The sequence below is a fragment of the Eurypyga helias genome, unplaced genomic scaffold (genome assembly GCF_000690775.1).
Source record: "Eurypyga helias isolate BGI_N326 unplaced genomic scaffold, ASM69077v1 scaffold10708, whole genome shotgun sequence".
Taxonomy (NCBI): domain Eukaryota; kingdom Metazoa; phylum Chordata; class Aves; order Eurypygiformes; family Eurypygidae; genus Eurypyga; species Eurypyga helias.
Window position 1 is genome coordinate 1 of NW_010267562.1, and position 22272 is coordinate 22272.

The 22272-nt window shown below is 46.4% G+C and overlaps 1 protein-coding gene across 1 annotated transcript in view; it reads left to right on the forward strand.

The window, feature by feature from the left end:
- Window positions 1-7: 7 nt before the first annotated feature.
- The window catches only part of FANCA (Fanconi anemia, complementation group A), a 37865-nt gene continuing 15600 nt past the window's right edge, over window positions 8-22272 (forward strand). Inside the window, 24 exon segments of the mRNA XM_010157466.1 lie at window positions 8-47; window positions 600-709; window positions 1660-1732; window positions 2316-2458; window positions 3052-3147; window positions 5540-5613; window positions 6670-6779; window positions 7505-7587; window positions 8030-8063; window positions 10387-10453; window positions 10992-11104; window positions 12117-12193; window positions 12769-12910; window positions 13473-13606; window positions 14630-14740; window positions 15157-15252; window positions 15348-15407; window positions 16372-16460; window positions 16860-16920; window positions 17021-17070; window positions 18191-18267; window positions 20055-20159; window positions 20695-20837; window positions 21284-21354. Coding sequence (XP_010155768.1) covers window positions 8-47; window positions 600-709; window positions 1660-1732; window positions 2316-2458; window positions 3052-3147; window positions 5540-5613; window positions 6670-6779; window positions 7505-7587; window positions 8030-8063; window positions 10387-10453; window positions 10992-11104; window positions 12117-12193; window positions 12769-12910; window positions 13473-13606; window positions 14630-14740; window positions 15157-15252; window positions 15348-15407; window positions 16372-16460; window positions 16860-16920; window positions 17021-17070; window positions 18191-18267; window positions 20055-20159; window positions 20695-20837; window positions 21284-21354 — 2159 coding nt within the window.

The following is a 22272-nucleotide window of genomic DNA, read 5'->3' on the forward strand; positions in this document are numbered from 1 at the left end:
TGCCGCCATGGCGGGTCCGGGCGGGAGGACATGGCGGGATCTGCTGGGTAGGTCCGGGCTGAGGTGGCGCTGGGGCTCCTCTGAGTGACTCTTGGCCTGGTGCTTACTGCAGGGACAGCGGAAGGAAAGGGGGAGTTCAATGTCCCCTCCCTGCTTTCATACAGCCCCCTTCTCCAGCCTGCGTGGTGCTCTGGGATCCTGGCAGCCTCAGCCCCGCTGCCGCTGCTCCTCCCGGCAACCCTCTCCCAGGGGCTGGTGACCCTTCTGCGGCCCGGCCGTGACTCCTCTGCAGGGGTGGGGGTGTCAGGGCAGCACTTTGGTTGCTTTGGGCCAAGGGCTGATGGCTGGCAGTGCCTGGCAGGGCTTTGGCTGTGCTGGGCTGCTCGTGCTGAAGGCCGTGGGGGTTTGTCGGCAGAGCTGCCCGGAGCAAACCTTCAGAAACATCCGGCACTGCTCCTGCCGTGCTGCTGGCTAATGAGAGTCTGACCAGGGGCACCTCTGCCCTGTCAGGAATGTGTGCTGTAGCAGCAGAGGGAGGGAGGTGTCCTTGGGAACTGTTGGAGCAAGCTATGGTTATAAAAGAAACCCCAATTTCTCAGCAGGGAGAGCCAGGAAACGAAAAAGCGCCTTTGGGAGCGGAGCAGAGCTCCAGGAAGCAGCTCTGCGCCTTCTGGATCGCCATCAGAACCTGAATGACCTCCTTCTGGAGGTAGGAGCGGGCGGTTTGGGATGTTGTCAGGCTGGGGATCGTGGGACATCCCAGCTGGAGGTGGGTTCCACCAGTGTCCTCCCTGGTGCATCTGTAAAATGAATATCCTGGGGACATGTTTTTCATGGTATGTGTAAAGAAAAAACAGCCCCGTGGAGGTAAGCAGGGGTTTAGTAGTCTGTGTTGCAGAAATTTTCCTTTTCTTTTATTCCTCTGCAGTTATTGTTACAGACTAAAAATAGTTAAGCATTGTGTGGATTTGGGGCAAAGTGAAATCCAGGGCCTAGTTCTTGGGGTCGAAACTATCTCCTTGTGAAAAAACCCAGGAGAGTCTATTGTCTCTTCTCTGAATTCCTGTTTCTGACCAATGTGACTGCCTCTATGAGAACTGGTTTAATTTGCCTGTACAGACACTTGAGCCAACATTCCGACTTGGCCACGTGTTACCTTCTCCTCACACAATGGAGTGAGCTTTTGATTTTGATAACGTGAACAGACAATTCAAATACTTCCCACAGTTCAGCCACAAGGATGTTTCCCCAAGACATTTGTCTTTAGAGAAAGTAAAAGGGAATTTAACTAGAAAAGGATCCACTATTTTGATGTGTTTCATCAAATATTTGTGGCAGCGTGGCTTCACAGAAGGGACTTGAATGACAGAAATTCTGTTCCTGGTGCTGCTGCTGATCTGCTGAGTGCCTGCAGACAAGTTAACTTTGACATGTATCTCCTTTTCTCTGCATAAAACGATAACTATACATATGTCTCTTGTGAGAGTGCCCTGGAATCGCTGGTTTACCACGACCACGTGGGAGCTTGGTGTTAATCTCACTTCAGTTGCTCCAGCCCCTGAGAATGCCAGGGCTGCTCAGTATGCTTCAGAGGGAATAGGTTTGTAAATGTGTGTAACAGACATCTAAGAACTGCTGATGTTTTTGTTCGGCTTCCAGGTGGAAGATTCAGTCAAGCCAGCTGAACTGGGTGGTGTAGAGCACCAGGAAGTATCGTCAGAATCATTTATAGGTGAGTGAAAGAGCATCTGTTGAAGACAGACATGGGAAAGAACTTATGTCTCTGAATTTCCGCTGGTTAAATGCAATCCCAGTTTTCCTTTCTTTTCATCGTTCTGGTCTCCCATTTGACTACTTGTTTCTTACTTGTCTGGTGAGGACATCCCTGGCAAGGTCTGATCGTTAAATATTTTGATTATTTGAAAGTGTTACTGTAAGCCCCATGAAACTAAAATACAAAAATATGCTTAGCAAGGGCATTCCGTCTCTGTGGTTGTTGTTCCCCTGTTTTACGTGCAGTAAAGGAACGATACGCAGAAATGAGAATGATCTGCCCAGTGCAAGAAGTGACATCTCTGCTGGAAGGGGTGTAAGACTTGGGACTTGATAGTTCCTTTGAATGGTTTGGGTTGGGAGGGCCCTTAAAGCCCATCCAGTCCCACCCCCTGCCATGGGCAGGGACACCTTCCACTGGACCAGGTTGCTCCAAGCCTCGTCCAGCCTGGCCTTGGACACTTCCACGGAGGGCAGTGTCCGTAGTCAGGTGTTCAAACCTGTTTATCTTTCATGATGCCAGCTTGTTGGTTTTTTTTTAGTCTCTGTTCTGCAGGAACAGGCCTCAAGACTGGGTGTACCTACAGCAATCTTGGCAGCCAAAAATGCTGTGACCAACATCGAGCGGATCTGCCAGGCTTCTGCAAGCGCCTCTCAAGTACCGCTGCTGACCTTGGACCAGAGAGTAAGGGAGAAGGTTTACATTTCATTCATCAAGAAAACAGTACTGTTAGGTTTGGCTTTAAACCCAGTTTATCTGTTCTGATAAGGTCACCCCAACACATAGGACCCGAGCGGCACTCTTCTCTCCCCCGTGCTCGCAGAAGTACGGTGTTCTCCTGTATGGGAAAGCGGCTCTTTTTTGACAGCTCAGATGTGAAGTTTTTTGTCTGTTGCTGAAGTGCAGCATTACCCAGGTCTCTCTGACAGAGGATCTGCTTATCACCTCTGGTGCATGCCAGCCCTCCCTGGCGTGGTTTGGTCTCCCTTAGCCATCTTTATGGACGTTCTCGGTTTGCGGTGTAGCCAGGGGTGCTGATGGCCACCGGTACTGAAGCTGTGCCGCAGCTGCTGGCTCAGGTCACCACTGAGCAGCTGTCAGGTGGCAGCCCGGCTGCCCTCAGCCTTAAGGTGAAACATTTGGGCCTTTCCCAGGAATTCTCTCCCCCATTCGAGCCCTTAAAAAGCAGTAAAGAGAGGGAGGCAACACATTGTTTTCCTAGGAATGTATTATTTACAAAGGAAATAATTTCTGCTTCATTTTGGGGGTGATTCCAGGAGAGATTGTCTTGCTTGCTTCGAACAGTCAAGGATTTGCTGTCCAACAATGCCTTCTGTCGCTCACTCTTCTGTCAAGAAATGTGGAAAATGAAGGTAAGAACTTGCAGAGAGATGCTGCCGTGTTACGGACCGTTAAGACTTTGTCCGTGGGATCTGGCGGTATGTTTTCAACCCTCCCATCCAGCGAAGGCTCAGAGGTGTCAGCTCCACTAACAGTTTTCCGTTGTTCCCCTTGGTGTGTTTTTGTGACCTGGAGCGGTCTTGCGGCTGCGCATCCCTGCTCTGGTCGATTGCGGCTGTGACCCTCTCCGGAATGACTGTGGTCATTCAAACGTGAACTGAATTATAAATGGTGGTGAAGTGGGGGTGTGTTGTTTGGTTTGTTTATTTTAAAACAGGCTTACTGGGAGCTTCATTGCTCCTATACTGGGATTTGCTTTTTTGAAGAGGGCTTCGTAGCGGTGTGAGTAGGTGAATTACTAAAATTGCGTCGCCACTTCTGAGAAACGGCCACTGAATTGATGAGATCTCGGTGATGAAGTGTTGGTTTCTGGGGAGCTAGCCAAGCAGCCCTCTTGCCCCTCCGGAGGGGGTGTTTGTTTGGTTCCGTTTGCGCCCAGCGTGGCTGGTTCTCACTAGGAACCAGGTCGGAAGGGCATGGCAACGCAGTGCCCGGAGTTACGGCGTGGGTGATGGGGTTAAATTCACCTGAGACAACCGCACAGTCAGTAGAGGCTTCGGGGTTGATGTTTTCTCTCCTATTCAACTTCACGGCCTTGCTGTAACCGATGCAGTAATTACTCTCCATCAGCTGGCACGCGGGTTTGCTGCTGGGGCTAAGCCATCCAGGTCCATTAACCAGTCGGTGCTGAAGTTCCCGGCTGGCTGTGGGGTGGCACGGTCCCAGGAGTCCTATATGTGCTTTGCCAGCAATATTCAGCACGTCTTTGGCATTCTGGCTCTCTGCTCTATTTCTCTGGGAATGGTGATAAGCCCAAGTGAGTTCATGCAGAGAACGGCTTGAGAGAAATGCGACAGCAGATAGCAGGTTGTGTTGCTCCACAGATGTGTTGTCTTGATCCCATTCGGGCGGTTTGTTTCCTTATGGTAAGCGATGCTCTGAGTGGAGTTAAGGACCTTTTGTGAGCGGGACAGTTTTTGCTCTGGTGGGAAAGAAGGAAGAGGGTGATCTGCCAGGAGGGAGAGGCACGCTCTGGTCTCAAATATCTGATCCTGGGCTGAAAATAGTCCTGTGTGTTTTGTAGGCTGATAAAGATCTCCTTGTTCTTAGGTGGACATGGAGATCAAGTGCTGCTGTGTAATTGAGATTGTTAGAGTAAAGAATTAGGTTGTCCCAGACGAAGTAGGCAGGTGAGTCTAGGGTCATGCTACCAGGCAGCTACTGGTCGCTGTAGAAAGCTCGTGGGGCTTTTCTTCCGAATGGCTTGAGTGCCCAAGACTTCCCAGTACCTCTTCCTTCACACGGCGTGAAGAATTTGTTTCTGGCTTTGAGCATTTTTGTATGGGGGCTGGAATGAGCAGGAGTTGCTGCTGCACCTTTTTCCCTGCCCGGTGCAGCCTGGCGTCCTGTTCTGCTGACACAGGACACGCTGTTCCAGGCGGGAGCTGGAAGGGATGTTGCAGGGAGGCACGAAGGGTGGCAGTTTCATCCTCATGGAAGCAATGCCTGGTGCTGATTTTCCTGGCAGCAGTGAGCCTGGTGTTTAGGAGCAGGATCATAGAATCATGGAACAGTTTGGGTTGGAAGGGGCCTTAAAGCCCATCCAGTCCCACCCCCTGCTATGAGCAGGGACACCTTCCACTATACCAGGTTGCTCCAAGCCTCATCCAGCCTGGCCTTGAACACTTCCAGGGATGGGGCATCCACAGCTTCTCTGGGCAACCTGTGCCAGTGCCTCCCACCCTCTCTGTGAAGAATTTCTTCCTGATATCTAATCTAAACCTCTGGCCTGGGCGGCGTTGGTTTTTCCTCTGTGCCCATCAGCTTCTCTACTCGTATGGTGGCAGTGTCTCTTGCTGTTGTCTTCTACTGGGAAATGATTTGAGAGCTGCAAACTTCCATCACAGAGACTGATAAACAGTTAATACTGTCAACTCAGAATCTGAATTGACAAGATGTGAAACTTGGTGGTATTACCTGTTTTCTGGGATAACTGCTGCACCTTTGAACATGCAGCACCAGCATGATTCTAGGGAGACAAACATGGATATATTTATTACTTGGCCATGAAAATTTAAAATGATGATGCATCTGCAACCATAAACCATTCAAAATTTGTAGGAAGGAAAAAGTAAAATTAATTAGTTCCACATCTGGTATTTCCTATGTCACCATTTTTAAATTTTACTAAGATCTGGATAGTTGGAAAAAACAGATTTCAGTTTTATTTTTTATATATAGTTTATGTTAGCCAAATGTTAACGATCACTGCGAGACTATGACCTAATCCTGACGTCCCGTTAGGACCCTCCAGTGCTGGAAGCTGTGTGGCACCTGCACAGAGGTGACATCGTGGGACTGGCAGAGCTGCTGGAGAGGTGAGCAGAGGTTTACAGGTTTGCAGATGTATTTAATCTCTCAAAACCTATTGAAATGTAATCAGGGATTAGTCATGAGTATTCTGGACTAAGAATACAGTCAGGTGCTGGCAAGTGATCAGATTAGCTGGGTTTAAGAAGTTCCCGGGTTTGGGAGGTTACTCTGGGTTAACCAACACTGTTCGAGGTGCGGTGGCTGGTTGACGGCTGCCAAAATGGGTGAAGGGAAGTGGTTGGGTCACTGCAGACTGGTCTAGGTGATGCTTTACCTAGTGCTTTGTTTCGCTGGCACAGTGGGTGTGGGTAGGTAGCACGCAGCGTGGGAAAGGACTCTGTATCCCAGTGCCTCTTGCTCTGCTTTGGAAACTCATTTAGCCCGTAAACGTCAGTGCTGGCCTTGACCAGAAGTCCTGCTTTGCAGAGGCTGGGTGCTTCTGTCTTCACAAAGATATTTCAGTAAGGTTTGGCAAAGTTAATCTCCAGAGTATAGTTATTCTAAGAATTGATTTTATTTTTCCCCATTACAGAGCCAGCACCTAAAACCAGTTATCCTTCGAGAAGTTTGGCTTTTCTTACGGTGTCAGAGGAATGTTACAGCGACCTTCCAGGCTTTTGATACTCGTTAGCTTGTCTGTTCATGGGATAGGAAAAAAGCCTTCAGTGCCCACTGTACTTCAAATTTAAGGAAATTGGAGAGATAGATTGACTTCTATTGTTTTACAGCTTTTTTACCCAAGTATCTCAGAAGTAATAACTAAAGTATTTCTTCTAGCAGAACTCTCTAAATGGAAATACCTTAATGTCAGAAACAAGGAAATGCTTGAACACGCAACTTCACGTGTGTTTTCTCCTTTGGATATGTTTGTTGTGGAATCTTTTTATAAAGCAAACAAAGCTCTTGCTGGTCCACATTAAAGAAATCAAGTGCCGCATAGAGGGCAGGGTCTGGTACAGATGGATCATTCCTGAATCCAAGAGGATGGTGAAGCAAAAACCCAAGCATTGCATCAAGTAGGAGGGATGGAACTGAACTGTGCTTTTGTTTGTTCTCAGCAGCCCGGCCGGCCCTGCTGCGGTGGTGGAGTGGCTGTGCAGCAGCCTTTGTGGCCTTGGTGAGCAGGCGGAGTCCTCTCCGGATGCGGAGCTTGCTGGGCGCATTCTCTCAGGCAAGGCACTCAACTGGGCGCTGCTGGAGCGGGGCCAGGCTGCTGCTCTGCACAGCCTGCAGCCCGAGTCAAAGGCTGGGGGGTGTAAGGACAGAGGCCTCCCTTTGTGTTTTCTTACCTTGTTGTGGTGAGGGGAATATTTTTTTTCTATTTGGCATATTTAGGAGTTTTTTTCCCTGTAAAAGACAACTGGTTTGATTTTTTGTATCCCTTTGAGTTGTAGTATCACAAGAAAGTGTAATTGCAAGGTGTACGGGGCCAGGGGTGATATACTGAGAGCGTGACACTCTTGCAAACTATGAGATATTTTGGACCAGAAATATTTAACATTTCCATTGTCCCCCTTCTATTGTTTATTCGGTGGGTTTTGTTTCGAAAAAAAATCACTGCACAGTTTGATTGGTGAGCTGTAGTCAGACCTTTGGAGCAGTGCAGTTGGTCAGGTACAACCCGCAGGAGTTACGCAGTGGTAGTAGAGCATAAGACCTGTAAACACTTTGGTCTTTATAAGCCTTTAAGCTTCTGCGCTCCTTGCCATCCGCTGTTCTTCGTCCTTTTGCCTGGGAGTAATAATTCCAAGAAAATAAATGACTCCTATTGGCTTCTATGTAGTGAATGAGGCTTTTCAGACAGAGTCCTGCTGGGAGACCAGATGGGGAGGTGAGAGACCAAGCCCTGGCTATTGAAAGGGGATGCTGAAACGCTAATTCATTCTTGATTTGCAGACTTTGCTATCGTGTTTCTTCAGAATGGCTTTCAGCAAACTTCGGAGCTGGGAAGGAAGTTGGAATTCAAGAAGGTCCCCTCTGTAAGGACAAAACGAACCTGCTTACAAACGGTTGTTTAAAAAAGTACTTCCATTATATAGCTCTGTGCCTTGCTGAGTGTAAATAAATCTGAGCTTAGAGCCACAAAGAAAGGGTGGTGGTCCAGGTGCTGGGGTGGGGGAGGATGAAATGATGAAACCAGAACAGAGACTATTTTAATAGAGAATTTCTCCAAGGTGAGGTTTTGTAAGCTTCCTTGGTTTCACCTTGACTGCCCTTTTTTCCATTTGAATGTGAGGCATGGAATGCTGGCTAGCACGGGAAATGCTTGCCTTCCTGTCTTCTGCATCTGTTCGACCATAAAGCCTGAGGTGAAAGTTAAGCTTTAAGAGGGACAAAACTCTTTGAGTCAATTTACTTTTTCTGCGTATAACTGTAGCTCTTTTAAACTCTAAATGGTCTTAATTTGTCAATTTTGAACAGATCTGTCACGGGGTCTTAGGAAGAATGCTGACATGTAAGTGTGTGATTCCTAGCATTGTGCAGTCACTGCTGTTTGCTAGACTTACTTTCCACACTGCTGAATCTCTAAGGAGAAATCTCTTGCCTGGGCTGTTTTTCCTCTGTTGTGCGTAATATTTTTCACTGATTTTATGTGCCTCTGTTCTCCCTTTTGCTCTTGTAAAGCGAGCGTCTTCTAGTGCTGCAGGTAACTTCTTCCCTTTTATGCTGGTTCATTTTGAGGCTCTCAGCTCCAACGTCAGGTTGATAGCTGAGCTGATTTTTAACAGGTCTGATTGGAAGCAATCCAGTCCGTAGCACAGAGGCTGAGCTAGGAGATCTTTTTTTTGGTTGCTTAGCAAATTAAACTTTGAATTTACAAAATTATGTGCAAATAAGCTATTTTGCTGGTTTGATTTGCAGCCTAATATTCTGTGAAGCCTTTTTTTTTTTTTTTTATGCTGAGCACATCTCTAACATACACGTCTATGTTAGAGATTTAAACAGCCAGTCTTCCACAACTGTCCCATGGACAACGTGCCTGTTGTGGCCTGGGTAGTGCCGCTGCTGGGAGCTGAAGCGTAGTAGTGCCCGATTTGCATTGCAAATCCCGATGCAGAAAGACTGAACACACATGAGGGTTATTTTTGTCTTGTGTGGCAGATGATCTTCACGGTAAGGCGCTGTATCTGCTGCGCAGCAGGAGCGGCGTTCGCTTACACCGCCTCACGTTCGCTTACACCTCCTCACGTGCCCTACCCCAGCGTATTAATATAATCTGACTGCAGCTGCTGCTACTTTCCTGTCTCCTTAGTGACAGTGCTTTATCGCTTCTCTCGCTGGCACGTTTCAGCAACGTGCTCAGTCCTACTGCAGAGATGGGTGCTTTGCCTCTGCTGTAAGATGTTGGGACACCGGGACAGCTCCCTCCCTTCGGCATCTCTCCCAGTGGGCGCTGCCAGCCCACGGATCCCTTCCCCTGTGTCTGGCAGGGGGCATTGTCTGCAGAGAGAGATGCCCTACAGACCTTTTGGAGAGGTTCTAAAAAGGGAAAGCTGTAAGAGAAGTGCTGTATTATTTAATATGTACGAGTCCCATCTCAGGTGGCCCTTTAACAGCTTCGGTACTTGAAAAATAACCCTTATAAACACAGGATTGGGGTGGATTTTGGAGGAAAAGAAGCAGACCGCTGGCGGTCAGGCTGCAGTCTGTGCTAACCTGCTCTTCATTTGACCTTCACGTCTGTGCAGCCACTGACTGACTTGCAGTCTGTGTCTGAAAACGGTATTAAACAAGTTTTATATAAGGTGTTTTTGTTAGCGTGTACTTCTGGGTCACCTTTGAGGGGTTTCGCTGAACTAATCAGCTGCTTTGAAGAACATTAGAATTCTTTATGTAAAATAATTCACTATTAATGAAGACCTTCACAGGAGAAGGACAGGCTGAGAGTAGCATGGGAGCAATGTGCTTCCTAGTAATGATCTTGCTATATTGACCTCCTGTGCCTGAGGATAAGGAGAGTTTATCTCCTTTTCTCTCTTCTCCCCTACTTAACCTTAAAGCAGTCCTCAGCGGGAGAGGAGGGTATTAGGTACTAAACACTGCCTTAGGAAAGGCATGTGAGGGACTGCTGCCCCAGCTCGGTATTAACTGCTAGAAGAGGAGCTTTTAAAAGTAGGATGGGGCAAGAAAGGGGAAAAACTGCTGCTGCAGCCGGCTGTAAAGCAAGGGGTCTCTCTGTATGTGAGCTTTGAGCGGTGTAGGCTGATGGTCAGGATAATGTGCTGTGCAAGCTGCCAACCTGTTTGACCTCTACGAGTCATTTTGGGGCAGATCTAGCTTTCCAAGGATTTTCTGCTCAGCAAATGTAATGTGCAATCCCACGCGCTCTCAGCAGCTCTTTGTTCAGCGAGGGCGCTTGAGACCATTGTTTGCAGGGGTTGTTCCTTCAAAGCCTGCTTGTGCAAAACCCAGTCCCCAGACAAGACTGCAGCTTTGCAGCCTTCACACTTGCAGATGCGCTGCACAATTAGGATTGGGTTTGAAAATTAAATGCTAATTCCTGTGCATTTTTAGATGGTTTCATTATTAGCACATTCTTGGGAATGCTTTTAAATTGGTTCAAGGTTAGTGTTAGTAGTTTTTGAGTCTCTGTGTCACTTCTGGAAAAAGATTAATAAGAATTTAATGCTGCTGAATGGCTTCTACACATTTCCCTAACAGGGTCACCTTCTTAAAGGTGCACAAATTACTTGTTCCAATTAGTTTCTGTGTTGCTTAGTGTCACAGTTCCTTCCATTTCTCTCCTTGTGTTTTTGTCTCTCTGCTTTGGGGTACAGGGGTGCTTGATGCTGTTGGTAAAGAGAAGCAGGAAGATGTTTCCACATTGCAAGCTATGAGGTTCTGGTAAGAAGTGCTGTTCCCCTGAATCTACTCTTCCACTTGTTACTGAAACAAGGGGAATGTTCCCCACCCCATGTGTCTCATGTTTGGTATTCCTCTCTCTAATAAAGTATGTGCAAGTAAAAATGCATGTAAAAAGATAAGCGTCAGGTGGGAAAGGGTTGGAACCAATCTTGGAGCACCTTCTTGGCATGAAGCGACTGTCCACTATCAAGTTTTCTCACTCTGCTTCTGAGCAGAAACTGGAGGGTGCTGTCATCTTCTCCAATTCCACTTCCAAACCCGTTTTGTCTATCAACTTTGTACGTGGCAAGCCAGCCCTGTCCTGTGCAGGGGTGTGCATTTGGCTCAAGTTTGTAAATCTGATCGCTACCTAATTTTGAGTAAGCGATACATTTTTTTAAAACACATACAAAAAAAATACATTTCTCTGGCAATATGTTAAGACAGATGTAGCAAAAAAATGACTTGTTCACTCATCCATACGTGGGTGATCATACTTCCTGTGCATTGTCTCTGAATACATCCTTGTCATTTGTAGGCTGAATGTGTTCAACGTGTCAGTTTATAAAAGTGCAGTTCATCCGGATTCCTTGCAGCAGTTTTTTAGACACACCCTGACTGAGGTTCTTACCTACAACCCAATGTTGAAAGGTAGGAAGGGGCGGAGAGGAGCGGGTGTCTCCAGGGTGTGTTGCTGTGGTGTGTCCGGAGCTTCATCCCACGCAGGCCTCATGAATGGAGTCCAGCCTGGAGGATCCAGAGCCAGAGAAGCTGCCTGACTCCCCAGCTCTTTCCCCAAAGCTATATAAGCAGGGTGCTAGATCAGACAAAAAAATGCATCTGGGCTGTTCAGGTGGAACCTGTAGTTCAGGTGGAAAATCAGTGTCTTCAAACAGAGCCAATGGCTTGTGAAACAGATATTTGGAGTAACTAATGATCTGGGCTTTAGAGGGCTGTAGTTCAGGTGGAAAATCAGTGTCTTCAAACAGAGCCAATGGCTTGTGAAACAGATATTTGGAGTAACTAATGCCTTCACGGAGTGGACATGGAGAGCTCTGGCCCCTGGCAGCAGTTAAGGCCAAAGGAGGAACTGGTTGGGAGAGGTGGGGCTGCAGAGAGCGCTTGGGGCTGACAGTCTGGCCCCTGTGTGTGCTTGGGTTTAAGCACGAGCCATAGCCTTTCTCTGCTGTAGATCAGAGATAAAGGCAGGAAGTCTTCTAATCCCTGATTGGTAACTGTGAAGCTTGATGTTTTTAGGAAGAAATGTGTTTGGGCTACAAAACGTCTGGTAAAATCACTCTGGGCTGTGATCTAGAGCTGCTTACCTGTTGTGTAGGAGAGCTGTGTCATTTCTGGCTTCCTGTTAAAAGAGATAATTGAGGAAAAAGATGATTCCTTGCTGGTTCTCTGCAGGCATTATGTTGGCCTACGGATGTGTCGTCTCGAGAACAGCTTTGAGGTGACGGTGCTGTAGTGAGATGGCATGCTCCTTGTGCCACAGTCTGTGTTCCAGAGATGAATGGGAGAGAGAGGGTTTCAGCAGGCAGTTTTTAATGCATCTGGCTGTCAAAGCCAAAGGGAAACCTTTAGTTAAATTACTTGTTTTGGGTGTATTTTAAAAACTATTGCTGAAGAGTAAACTATTTTCTTCTTCCGGGTACAGTGTCTGATGCCATCCGGATGCAGAAAGAGTGGAGCTTCACAAGAACCTGTCCGCTGCTCGCTACCTTGTATCGCCAAGTATGTCTTCAGGTTTCGCAAACAGAACTTTACTATGTTGGGGCGATATTCATGGAAATAGCTGAAATGAGATTAGCTAACAATAGTGCGTTCTAGTCACAGAATGTGAACCAGCTGCTAGGAATTGTAGGCAGGATGAAGCACAAAGAAAAAGTACTACAGGGACTTTTGTGCAAAGCTACTAACGAGAACAAAGATGATAATTGAAGGTGTGAGTTTTTACTGTTACAATGACCTGACTTCTGAAAGAACTAGAATATTACTGTTTATTTTAGCCAGTGCTGGTTCCAAACCTGCTAACAAGAACAAAGATGATAATTGAAGGTGATAATTGAAGTTTTTACTGTTACAATGACCTTACTTCTGAAAGAACTAGAATATTACTGTTTATTTTAGCCAGTGCTGGTTCCAAACCAGAATGGTACCTGCCCGTGGAAAGCTGGTGCAAACCATGCATGCAGGATAGCTTTTTCAGAAGTCATGCCAAAGGCATCTGCGTGTTCATCTCGACAGTATATTTCGCTCTTACGGTGGCTGTATGTCGTGGCTCAAACGAATTGCCATCGCTCTTCCAGCTGTTTGTGGCCTTCAGTGCGAAGGAGTCGATCTGCCAGCTGCAGCAAGTCCTGGAGACTCACGAAGTGAACTGGCAGCATGTCCTGTCCTGTGTTTCCACGCTGGTGGTCTGTCAGGCTGAGGCCGAGCGGCTCTTCAAAGGTAAGTAGGTTCTGGCAAGCCTGCAAGCTGATGTGCACTCGGTGCCCTTCAGAGGGAAACCGTGCCGACCACTGTAGCAGCATGGTCAGTCACAGTAGCTGTTTTGGGAGTCCTGCCTGGAAAAGACAGCAGAAAATCTGCTTTTCCGTTCAGACATTCCATGTCAGCAGTGACATGAATGCTGTGCCTTGTGCCTGACGCTTCTCAGACTTAGCATACAGCTAAGAGTGGTTATTTGATAATCATCTTTGTTATTAATTGGAGTAGTGATTAATGAAGCTTTGTTCTATCTCACCTTTGCGAGCAGACCTTGTTTGTTAGAGTTCCTTACTGATAATCCGCCTGCTAGACTCCCTGCAATTCTTGCAGCTAGAAATTGAGCGTTTGCCTGCTGAAAGTGAATGGAAAAATATAAGGAAGTCCCAAAGATTCCCCAAGCTGCCATACACATCCTCCTTCTTGTGGCAGATGTTTTATCACAGATATTTGTCTTTGTTTACTGGAGAAAACTACAGCACAGTTGTGAAGAGCAAAGTTTGAGGTTAATGTTTTATGTTTCTAGATCTACTGAGCCATCTCCTGATAAAGGCCTTTGAGAATTATGATATGGAAAATATGGTCACTGCATTCCTGATAGCTCGTCAGGCTGCTCTGGAGGGCCCTGCTGTGTTCATGCCTTACTCGGAATGGTTTAAGGTAAGACTGAATTGAGCCCAACTGGTAATCTTTCTTTAAAGTATGTGGGAAGCTTATGCACAAGGAACACTCCTTGTGCACAACAGAACACTTGTTCTGCTGCACAGCACAAGCTTACTTTCAGACAAGATAGCCAGGAATTGGAGAGAGAGAGGGGGGGAAAAACCCAAACCCTAAAGAGTAACAAGTGCTTGTATTGGTATTAGGAATGATTTAAAATTTATTACTGCCTTTGTGTCTGCAAAGAATATATTTGGCTTTCTCCAGTCTTCCCTTTCATCTTTTAAGACCATCTTTCCTTCTCTAGCTATTTGTCAGGAATGCAGACATGTCATTCCTGTTATAATCATAATCTTGGATGTATTTCAGTATCTTGATAACCAACACTGTTGTCATTCCATCAGCTGTAGGTTATTGCGGATGAAGCATTCCTATTTCCTGGATGTTTGCATGCAGCTGTAATTGCTGTGTTTGACCTTACAGATAATTGCTTGTTAGCTTTTAGCTGTAAACATGTAGGTATTTTAGGTATGCAAATCTCCACATAATTTCAACCCGTAAATTCCTTCGTATGAGTTTGCAAATCTACGCTCAGCCTTTGCTGTGATAGTCTGTTCAGGATGTATCAAAAATTAAACAAGCTGTGTTCTGTATCGCCTCAGACTGGCTTCTTTTCCTCCTGATGCCCAGATAAAGCTGTGTTGGAATGGGCAGATCTGCGGTTCCCTCATGAATCCCAATCCTTTGGTGTGTTTTGGTGTTGCCTTGTTTAACTCCCCTGAGTCTTCTCATAGTAGCGTGTCAGAATGAGCCGGCTTTCTGGAAGCTGGACAAAGAAACTCAAAGAAAACTTGTGTAGAGACCTTATAATAGACTTTCCCTGGAGCCTTTTCTCCGGAAAGATTCTCTTGGCAGAAAGCAGCTATCTTTAATGGGTGTCTGGGATTCATGCGCCGAGTTTAGCGCTGGGCTGGGGTTTTTTTGCCGCGCTGAAAGGCTGTGTTGTCATTTTCCCCGTTGCAGGCTTCTTTTGGGAATGCTGGCGGCCAACACGGGAGCAGTAAGAAAGCTCTGGTCTTCCTCTTTGAGTTCTTGTCAGAGCTAGTGCCCTTCGAAGCGGCGCCCTACTTGAAGGTGAGATGACGTTAATAGAGATGGTTTTCTGAAGACTGACACAGAACTGCTCCCAAGGGAGCACACGCGTGTCCTTGGCGGGGCTCAGCCTTTCATTAATGTTGTTACAGTAATTATGTAGGATACATAACGACTTTTCTCCATGCAATAAGCAAGTACAAGATTTTTTTTATTTCCTTGACAAAAAGGAGAATTCCTGTCATGGAGTTAAATTTAACTACTTCAGCGATTTTTGTTTGTTTGGGAAAAATTGCTTGTTGGTTGCTGTGAAAATGACTTTTATCAAAAAAAAAAAAAAAAAAAAGGTAGCATTGTCTTTGTGGAATATTTGGGGTAAACTAGTGTAAACATTTTACAGAATTTTACAGTCCTTTCCTGTAAAAACAGCAAATCTTGTCTTGAATTTCACATTTCAGGTCCATATAATGTACCCGCCTTTTGTGCCAACAAAACATCGCTCTATTCTCTTCGAGTACATCACTCTGGCTAAAACCAGACTGGCTGACCTCAAGGTTAAGAAAAATTTGTCTCTTTTGAAGAGAGTTCTTTCTGGATCTGCCAGAGTGCTGGCTATGTTGTGACCGTGTACCCCTCTGACCTCATGCAGGTTGCTATAGAAGATATGGGGCTTTATGAAGACCTGTCCTCCACCGATGAATCTGTGCAGGTACTGCTGCTCTGTTTAACGGTTTTCTCATCACTCGTGCCCCTTTCCCTGTGGAAAAGATCTAAGGTTATTGACCTCTCTGCCATTCCTACCATGCTTGAGTGTGCTGCCAAATCACAGAATCATGGAATGGTTTGGGTTGGAAGGGATCTGAAAGCCCACCCAGTCCCACCCCCTGCCATGGGCAGGGACACCTTCCACTAGACCAGGTTGCTCCAAGCCTCATCCAGCCTGGCCTTGAACACATGTCCCTGTGCCTCACCACCCTCTGTGGGAGGAATTTCTTCCTGATGTCCAATCTCAATCTACCCGCTGGTAGGACAGCCACAGGGTGGTTGAATGTACTGCAATGAAATGTAGTCCCGCGATGCAGTGAGAGTCCTAGCTGAAGATTTGATTTGATTTCTTCCAAGTCTGATCTGTTTGTCAGTGAAAAACTGGCCCAGGTTGTTGCAGCCTTAAGATGTCTTATGGCTCAAACAAGGGAAGCTCGGGGTGGCAGTCCCTGTGTCTGGAGTGTAGTAGCATGGTTGGGAAGCAAAGATTATGGGCCTTAATTCCAAGGGTATGAAGTAAAATAGAGTAACAATAAAACAAACTCAGAACAGAAAATACCTTGTCCCCGTGGGGGACAGTTGAATAAGCAGCGTGGTGATGCCAAGCAGGAGAATCTGCTGCGGCTGCTGTAGGTGGTGTGTACAGAACTCTGCACACCTTTGGGCTGGGAGTAGCTGTTATTTGTAACAGCCTTATTGAGGCCGGTGGCTGGTTCAGGCCCGGTTTCTCCATCCTACAGTTTTACTCTGCCTGTCAGGTAGTTCTTGTTATTCAGTTGCTTTTGTTCAGTCGCTTCCCTTCACAGCACAGACAGCTATTACAAACCTGGGAAGAACAAGCAGGGAAGATTACCATTATCCTTGATTTCTCACCACATCTTTCTCTCCTTGTTGCTTGTGTGAGCCAGCCCCAGGGCCAGGCACTTCGGGACGTTGAAAAGGCCCTTCAGATATTTGAAAACACGAGGAGGATCCCAACATCCGTGATAGAAGCCAGGTACTGTGTGCTTCTCAACTCTTCTTGGGTTTAGCTGTAACAACAGCCAAATTCAAGTAACAAGAAAAATTGAAGATGTGAGCAAAGAAGGTTTGGGGAAGTTCTTCCCACATTATACACGTCCTCAGAAGTCATCTAAGTAGAGTTTATTTGTGCAGAGAGTAAAAAGGCATATGCAGGCCTGCAAGAGAAGTCCACAATTGTTATAATAAATAAAAAGCAGAGTTAAAGAAATAAATGACTATTGGCTAACCCGAGCTTGATTTGTCTGCAGCTATTCATGTTACCATGAATATTTCTTTCCTATTTGCAGGAGCCAAATTAATTCCTGAGGTAATGAAATGGCATTTGGCAGCTTTGGCATTGTTAATGTTTTGCTGTATTTCTTTTCTGTCTCAGTATTTTCAGGCGACCATATTATACTTCCTGGTTTCTTCCTGCTTTGCTCAAGCCACGCGTGGTTAGTATTGGTTTTTGGCTTTTTGGTTTTGATCCTCCCTTTTAGATGTGTGCTTGTAGACAGATAATTTGTGCCTAACCTGCCTGTGTTTCTATTGCAGCTCCCTAAAGCCCCAGATGTGCGCATGGCTTTTATAGATTCTTTAAAGAGGTATTGAGACTTCCCAGTGTTATTTTCTGTGCTTTGTCTTAAGAATATTTGACCTTACATCCGGTTATTAGAGGCTTTGACACATTATTTACAGACCTGAGCATTGGTTAACCCTCTTGGCAGGGCTTAGTGGCCGGACGTGTGGCTTGGGGTAGCTTATCAGTAGAGGTGAACATCTTCGGTTCTGTAATTAGTCCTCTAGCCACTCTAAAACCATCATCTAGGAGGAGTCCCCTGCAGCCCTCTGACTGCAGGCCAGATATATTTTTATGGTAACGTTGGAGGATATTGCTGAATCTAAAATTTCACCGGGAAGATGAGCCCCCTGTGACAAGCTCTCCTCTATTTGGGAGAGGGTGTGGGAGAAGGGGAAGGTGAAACTTCAATGTGTGTTAATGCTTTATGAGCAGTTCTTCAGGGACACCAGGATAATGTCCCAGGAGAGCACATGTCCTCTCAGAATTCCAGCTTGTCCTGTATGCATGTTTAAAAGTGCTCTTCTACACTGCAGAAACAGCTTTATTATAAACCCAGTAATTCCTCTCTAACCCATCGTGAAGAAAGACATGTTCACCACCCTGTCTACAGACGAGGCGTTCGGTCCTGCCTTGTCATTCCAGTCTGACTCTAGAAAAGAGTGGATCGTTTTTAAAATTAAAGCTGTAAGAGAAGCAGCTGAGTTCCAGGAGCCTCGTGTAACACGTTTTTAGTATGGAGTGCCTGCCCGGCAAGCGTCGGAGCTGAAGCTTTGATCTCCATCGCATTAGGGTTTTAGATGTGCGAATACTGCCTGTCACATAACTTACACTCTTGTGGGATCTTAGGCATGGACTACATAGGAAATAGGTATTAATACATGTGTATAATATATATCTGTGTGTGTTGGTTTTGGGTAGTGTTACACCTGTATAATGCTTGCTGTGAAAACCTTGGATATAAACTTCTGGCCCTCGTGTCACATGATGATTAAAAGATGCTTCAGATGCTTGGTGTGCTTTGGAACCTCTGTAATTACATTTCATAGCGTGGCTGTTGTCTATGCTTATGCTTCATAAAGCTGAAGTTTGAGTGTGGTTATGGGGTATAATAATTTTTTTTTTTTTTTTTTTAATTATTACAGAGCTGATAAAATATGATCAAACTTGTACTCCACATACATGGAATCCTGTCGTGCTATGAAAGAGAAAATGTTACAAGGTAAAAAAACCTAACATTTACTTACGGATCTATTTGAAAAAAAGTTAATATTTCCATTGATGCCCTCCTGAATTGAACATTTTCAAAAAGTTACAGCTGATGAGGTCTTTTAATCCACATGTAAATATGTGTATGTTCTTTATGTCTTACTGAGCTATTACATAGTGACTCTCGTAACGATGCTCTGTGCCTGTCCTGCTCGGGTGGAATTTTTGCAGCCCGTGCGGAGCTCTGTGCTCTGCTGAGGCTGCAGATGATGCCTGAGCTAGCTGATTTAAATCCAGCTCGGACACATCTCCATGAATCAGTGGGAACGCTCCTCGTCTCCAGCTGGCCTGGGGTGCGAACCTGCTGGGCCATTCCCTTGTGTAATGGCACTTGTGCTGTCTGAACTCACCCTCGTCCCCTCTCAGGAATGGATCACCGTGTGTGGCTGAGATCCGGGGGAACTGGAGGGGCGAGGGATGGAGCCAGCAGTGAGTGCATAGCTTACTTGCATTTGGGTGGGAGGGCCCCACTAATTTTGGGTCCTGTCACTGTAGCCAAGTTGCTGGGGCAGTGTGTGTCAGTGTAATAGATATTTAACGAGCTCTTTCATTTCAAATCGCTTTCGGCGAGTGGGCGTTTCAAACACATCTTAAGATGGGCAATGTCCTCACCACAGGTTTATCCAAAATGAAAAGGTCAGGGTAGTGAGCAGAGATCATTCCAAGAGTGTGATGGGGGTAAGCGGACTCTGTCTATCCAGATGGATCGGTAAATGACTCCTACTCAGGGCACTCGGGGCGGGTGTGTGAAGCTTTTGGGAGATGCTGGAGCTGGAGAGAGGCATGACAAAGCAGTCTGGGAACCGCAGATATGCAGCAGTCTGGCTGCCGAGGTTGCCCTGGCAACTGGCAGGGATGAAGGATGCGGGATCCCGAGGGACAACCGGAGCTCTGCAGAAGACCCTGCATTGCCAGTGACCTCTGATGGCACAGCTCGAGCTGTCCCCTGTGCCGTGATCCATCCCTGGGGCTCTTGCATGGAGACTGTATTTGGGGCAGGACTGAGTCCTGGCCGGCTCTAAGCCTGCCCTGCTCACTCTTGCACATAAAGGTGACTCAGCACCCTCCCAACACCTCTTTGCAGTGTGTTTATAACAAATCTTAATTTTAACCTTGTTATTTACTTCTCTTGTTCACAGTTGAGTTATTTCTGGCCCATGTACGAGACGCTGTTCCCATCTCACAAACTGCATGGGTGGTTTCTGGGGCTGTGCTGTGGCAGCTTGTTGCTGGTGGCACTCTCTTTCTAGTGGTGAAAGGAATTTCCTTTGATTTCTCCTTTTAAACAAAAACTGGAATAGAGGAACACACAGCATCTGGAGAAGTTGCATGGTGTTGGGCTTGAGAAAAAGCTGCTGACATCGTATTTGCACTGTAATGTCTGCCTCTATTTTGAGACTGGTTCCAGTCTTTTGAGGACACTAAATGTTTCTGTGAGGGGCAGAGAGCTAAAGCAAGTAGGAAGGCAGCTCTGACAAAAGAACTCTTTTTGCCTCTTGTCTGTAAAAGCTGAATTCCTTTCTGTCACTAGGCATAAACTCATAAATGATTAATCAAATGGCACATTTTGAATGTAAAAACAAAGCTACGTATGTGGCAGATTGACAGTTTGGGGATATGTTATAGCTCATAGAAAAGTAAATAACTGCTTTTACAGAAAATGTAGGCAGATTCCTGAATGCTTTGTGATGTGGTGCACAAAGGTGAGGGTAATGTGTTGCATTTCTCTGATTTCTCTAGATGAATCCAAAGCAGAGACCAGCCGTTCCAAAGAGCCTGTTGAGCAGCTGAAGGCTGAACTGGCTGAGCTAAGGGTGCTGAGTGTGGACCAGGCTAAATACGAAGGTATGCAGGAAGGCAAGTCCTAACTACCCCTAATTGGCTGTTACAAAAGCCGCATTAACAAAGCGTGGCTAATGCTAGTCAGAGCAGCAGCAGTAGTTACTCGCCAGTGGTACCTTTCGACAGTAATCTTCATCAGATCTGTATAATCCTTCCAGCTATGAATATATATGCATATTTTAATGTCTGATTATTTCCCATGCTTGAGTTTAGAACTTCAGGTGTGCCTCTTTGCGATGCTCGCTCGGTATCACACCAATCTCTGCCGAGGTGGGCAGCCCCGTTCCTGGGCCTGGCCTGGTGACTTGGACCCTCTTTGGAAGGCTGTTTCCTTTCTGCTGTGAAAAACTGTTCTTGATGTGTGTTGATAATAGTACTGAGGAAAAAATAAAATGAGGAGGATGATCACTGTGTTCCAGCTGACATTTTTTTGCTCATCAAAGCTTAGAGTATATGTTTCGCTTGTTCTTCCTGCTATGTGGAGTTGTAAATCTTTTGTGCCTTCTGTCCTGGATCTCCTCCTGTTACCTTCCTGCAGATGTGCCAGCACAGATCGCAGTGATTTCTGACAGACTCGCAAGCGTCCTGGGTCACAGCGGTGACGAGAATGAAGCTGCTGCTTTGAATTCTCCAATCCAAGTGGACATTTCTGCCCCCAAGCTGGAGCCCAGCCATCGGAGCGTGAGTACCCTCTGGCCTGGGGGGAGAAACCAGTGGGGTTGGGTAGGTAAAAATGCGTCTGGGTAGTAGGCTGCTTTGTCTGTGGAGAACAGGAAATACATTCTCCTTTTGCCTACTGTGCCTTGCACAGACTATTTATACATTTTAACCTCCTGAAGGTGGTTGTCTGTCTGGTGGTGGGATCTGGAGATGTATTCTGTGATGAGTTAAGCTTTCTTCACCAGACATGTCTAGATATTTGGTGTGTGCTGGGATCATCCCTGGGCTGTTACAGGCTTAACTTTCCATCTCTTCTTAGTGCCAGTGGACCTGTATCATTTGTAAATGTCATTAACCAATTTGTCTCTTTGTCTTAATGTTGGGAGACATAATATATGCGCAGCACAAAACTAGATCTAGGTATCCAGCCTGACAAGTAGGAATTAGCAGTGTGTCTCTTGTTCCAGGTTGTGGATCTTCTGCTGACGTCATTCTGCCAAACCCTAATAGCTGCTTCCTATTTTAACCCTCCCAACAGGTAAGATGCAAGTAAGAGAGTAGGGACATCACAACTGGCTAATGCACTACAGTTCCACCACTTGTCTCGGGGTGAATTCTGGCTGCTCGTGCCCACCGTGCCAGGCTGGCAGTGGCAGGCTGCCTTATCCCGAGTTTCTGTCATCTAAGAACTAACACGCTTTGATGTGTACGTGTAAATAAGACATGTTTCTCCTCTGTCGTTGCTGATCCCTTCGGAACAAGGACTTGGCTCAGCTCTCTGCTCTGTGACAACCTGTAACAACTTCCCGCACGTGCTACATGCTCAGGTTGGCGTTTCCAGCAGAATGGTGGGAGGTGGGGGACCGAAGCAGATCCTTTTGGTCCAGGAATGACTTGCTGGCTGACGCTAGAAATCAGGGGAAGAGAATGCTTGATGGCGAGCACTGATGTGTCTTCAGGGTGTCTTTTTGGCACGTTCAGTCTTCATCCCTAATGCCCTATCTAATGTGCTAGAAATCAGAGGAGGAGAATGCTTGACGGCGAGCACTGGTGTGTCTTCGGGGTGTCTTTTTGGCACGTTCAGCCTTCATCCCTAATGCCCTATCTAATGTGAAATGAATGAGGCATAAAGTCTAACGCTGCAGGCATGGGAAGAGCAGCATGATACACCTTCTCTCTCCCTCTCGTCCCCCTGGAAGTGACTTTGCTTGATTCTGGCCTCCATGAGGAGGGAGAGGTAGCGGTAGCACTCCTCCACAACTGGAAGGACTCTCTTAATGCCATCTCCTTCATGATTTAACAGAAGTCTGTAAACATTATGGTCAGCATCTCAGTGGGAAATCGCTTTGCTGGAAAACCCCAATGTACTGACAAGCTGCCTGTGATCCCAGTGGTGATGGTGGATCTAGATGGCTGCCTCTCCAGACTGCAGCATGCTTTGGCAGCCAGGGCCTCT